Below are 3,124 nucleotides of genomic sequence, written 5' to 3' on the forward strand. Positions count from 1 at the left end.
TATGACATTTTTTTCATCCGGTTCCAAAGAAAATTAAAAAACTTTGTATCACAAGGAGAATCACAGCTACGCCGTTATTACGCAACCAATGTTGTTGACAAGTCAAAATTTACGAATCTTAATTGTAGCGATGTTCAAAATGGTGTCTACGAGCTGCAATGCACTCGCGTAGACGGTGAACAAAAGATTATTTTGCATTCTTTATGGCCTCTCCTCTACACTGATGGTGACTGAAGACGACTGAATGGATGCGTATAACGGCGTAGCTGTGATTCTCCTTGTGATAAGGAGTATTTAGTTTTTTAATTTTCTTTCGAACCAGATGAAAGAAATGTCATGTCCTTACATGTGCCGGACTCGTCTTGAAATCCTCTAACAGACAGGCGTAAAAAAATTATATGTTCAGTTGCAAAAATTCAAGGTAACCTTGAAAAAACATTTAAAAAAAGAGTTGACCAGTAATTTTTCACTATCACGTTAAAGCTCTCTTGAAACCATGCAAAAGCTGATAAAAACATTTTCGATCGGACTGCTAATAACAAAGTAATCTCTACTGATCACGCTCCGTGGTCCACCCTGTATAATAATTTGGCATGATAACGATTTCCGGGACGTCAAATTTTAACGATGGAATTAGCATTTCTGAACAGAGATGAATATAAAGATCTGTGATCTTATTTCCTATTCCGAATAAAAAGTTTTAAACCAAGAAAATACCATAAAGTAATCATTCATATCGATTCTCCGCATATTAGATTACCATTTGTAAGCCACAGACATGTGAAATTCACGTTCGAAATACAGCACCTCGGATATCGCAGTATCGCCAATAATTATATAGTGGCGAAAGGATATATTTATTTAATAAGTGATTAATCTTACCTTGTGATATTGACAAAAATTGACGATGACAGGCAAACATATTCCTGGAGCCGGATTTTTTGTTTCTGCCACTGGTCGAATTGACTCAGGCATTGTGACCATTCCTGTTGTATACATTGTCTTGTTCTCGAACCTTACTGTGTAGACAGGATAAGCTACAATTGCAATGAGTATAAACAGATAAAATAACATATCACATACAAAATCCGTACAATATTAAATATTTAATTTTTTAAAATAACATTGAAAACAAAATTAACCCTTGAAGTGCGGGTGACACACTGAGCACGACATCAAAAAGTCTGTATCTAAAAAAAGTTGTCAATATATTCCAAATTCGAAAAAATGGGAATTAAAATGTAATAGAAACACAGCAATTTTGACAATAGATCATATTTTAATGTCGAATATATTTAAAGTTATGTTGCTTGACAAAATTATATTTGCGTGTGAAGTTTTTACGCCGCATAGGCCCGGCCCATATAGTCGCTCACGACCAAAGGTCCCTGTACTTGAAGGGTTAAATCTGCTACAATCTCAAAATATTTTACGAAATTCATTTAGCACGCACACACACATTTATATGTAAAATGTAACTGCTCCAGAACCCCAATTTGAAGAATTTCCAAAAGAACCACATTCCGCATATGAAGAGATAAACATTTAAAAATATTAGTTTATTTATCCATTCGGCCTCGGCCAAAATATTTTCAATTGGGCTCCTCAAAGTCAACTGAATGTATTTCCACAGAAGTTGCTTAAATGAATCAATTATATTTTAATTAATGGAAAAAAAAGAAAATCAAATGCAAACATGACTATATAGTAAATTCGTCAATTTTATTTCCAACTCGTTGTAGTTTAATTGGAAAATTTTTAAATGATGATTTGTTTTTCAAAAAAATTGATAAAAATTGTTCAAGTGCAATTTATTAACCCCTTCACTGTCAGGGACCCCTACAGGGACAAAAAAGTCGAGCCACTTTTGCTTATTGACACTTATAGAGGCATCTTGAAAAAAAAAACATTTTTATATTATTACGATCTGAATATCCTTCGATATCTTAACATTTTTGAGATTACTGTATCTGAATCTGAAGTCAAATTTGTAAAACATTAAATTGCGGATCGAATATCCAAGAAAATACATTTTATTCCAATTTCACGACCGAAATATTTAAGACGACTGGAAAAGATGAAAAATACAATTCGTACTATTTTATGTTATTTTGTACACTTAGAAATAGCAATATATTCTGCTAAATTTCGTTCCACAATAACTTTATTACCCTTGCAGAGCTGAATTTCATTTTTAACCCTTTGGGTACGGAGGAGCTGACCGCGGCTATACATTCATGGTACGAGGAAGTTTTCCACAAGAGTGGTTGCACTGCACGGCAGCGTAAAACACGAAAACGTGTTTTGCGTCATTCACAGTCATCAGCGACTGACGTGGCATTTAACGTATTTAAACAACATTTCGAAAATGTCTATACTGCTTTGTCGTAACCTAAACCAATCCTCCGCCGTAAGCCGATTTCGACGGAATTTTATCTGGCGGATCAGATAGAATGACAGACAAAACAGGCTTGGCGCTTAACGTTTTAAACACAGAGTAGTAAAGTAATGCGTACTATAGAGAATAATCATACCCACATAACTTTCCGAAGACGCCGCCAATCGTCGGCAGTAGTACCGAAAGGGTTAAAACGTGCATTGTTTATAAAAAACTCTTGTTTATTGAGCACACTCCAACCCATTAGAAACCGTCAACTGCAGTAGTAACATCCTTTATTATTATAACTCATTTTCAATTATCTCCATATTTATTCTTCAGGAATAAAATATCTAAATAACCAGCCAGTATAACTATTAACCAAACTTTTGTCTTTATGAGTCAATCCTGTGGCTTCTAGATTATCGACCGAGATTGATAAGTTTCCAATTCTACCGCATGATAATTCCTGTTCCATTTCCCTCAGTCGCGCTTATCCAGTAAAGTGCTGGGCAGGAATTTCAAATGGATCACGATGCTCGGTCCTTGATTTGGGGCTACCTTGTGGTTGCGTCACACGTCAGCCTCGTCTGACGCTATTGAGGGTTACACTATTAAGAGGTTTATTATACCAATTATGTTCGGAATGGATGACAATATTATTGAATAATAGCAAACACGAAGTCTGCTAGTATTAATATTTCTTTAGATGAAGTGTTTGGTGTAGTTGAGTAGTTGAAGGGTTTG

General features: G+C 35.1%; 1 protein-coding gene across 1 annotated transcript in view; it reads right to left on the reverse strand.

Annotated features, from left to right (window-relative positions):
* LOC107268827 (frizzled-2-like) overlaps positions 1–1,031 on the reverse strand; it is a 16,377-nt gene extending 15,346 nt beyond the window's left edge. The window contains exon 1 of the mRNA XM_025086115.1: positions 883–1,031. Within this exon, the coding sequence (XP_024941883.1) occupies positions 883–999 (117 nt within the window). The 5' untranslated portion in view covers positions 1,000–1,031. The remainder of the gene's footprint in view (positions 1–882) is intronic.
* Between the last annotated feature and the right edge of the window lie 2,093 nt (positions 1,032–3,124).

This window comes from Cephus cinctus, unplaced genomic scaffold (genome assembly GCF_000341935.2).
Source record: "Cephus cinctus unplaced genomic scaffold, Ccin1 Ccin1_scaffold0595, whole genome shotgun sequence".
In the NCBI taxonomy this organism is placed as follows: domain Eukaryota; kingdom Metazoa; phylum Arthropoda; class Insecta; order Hymenoptera; family Cephidae; genus Cephus; species Cephus cinctus.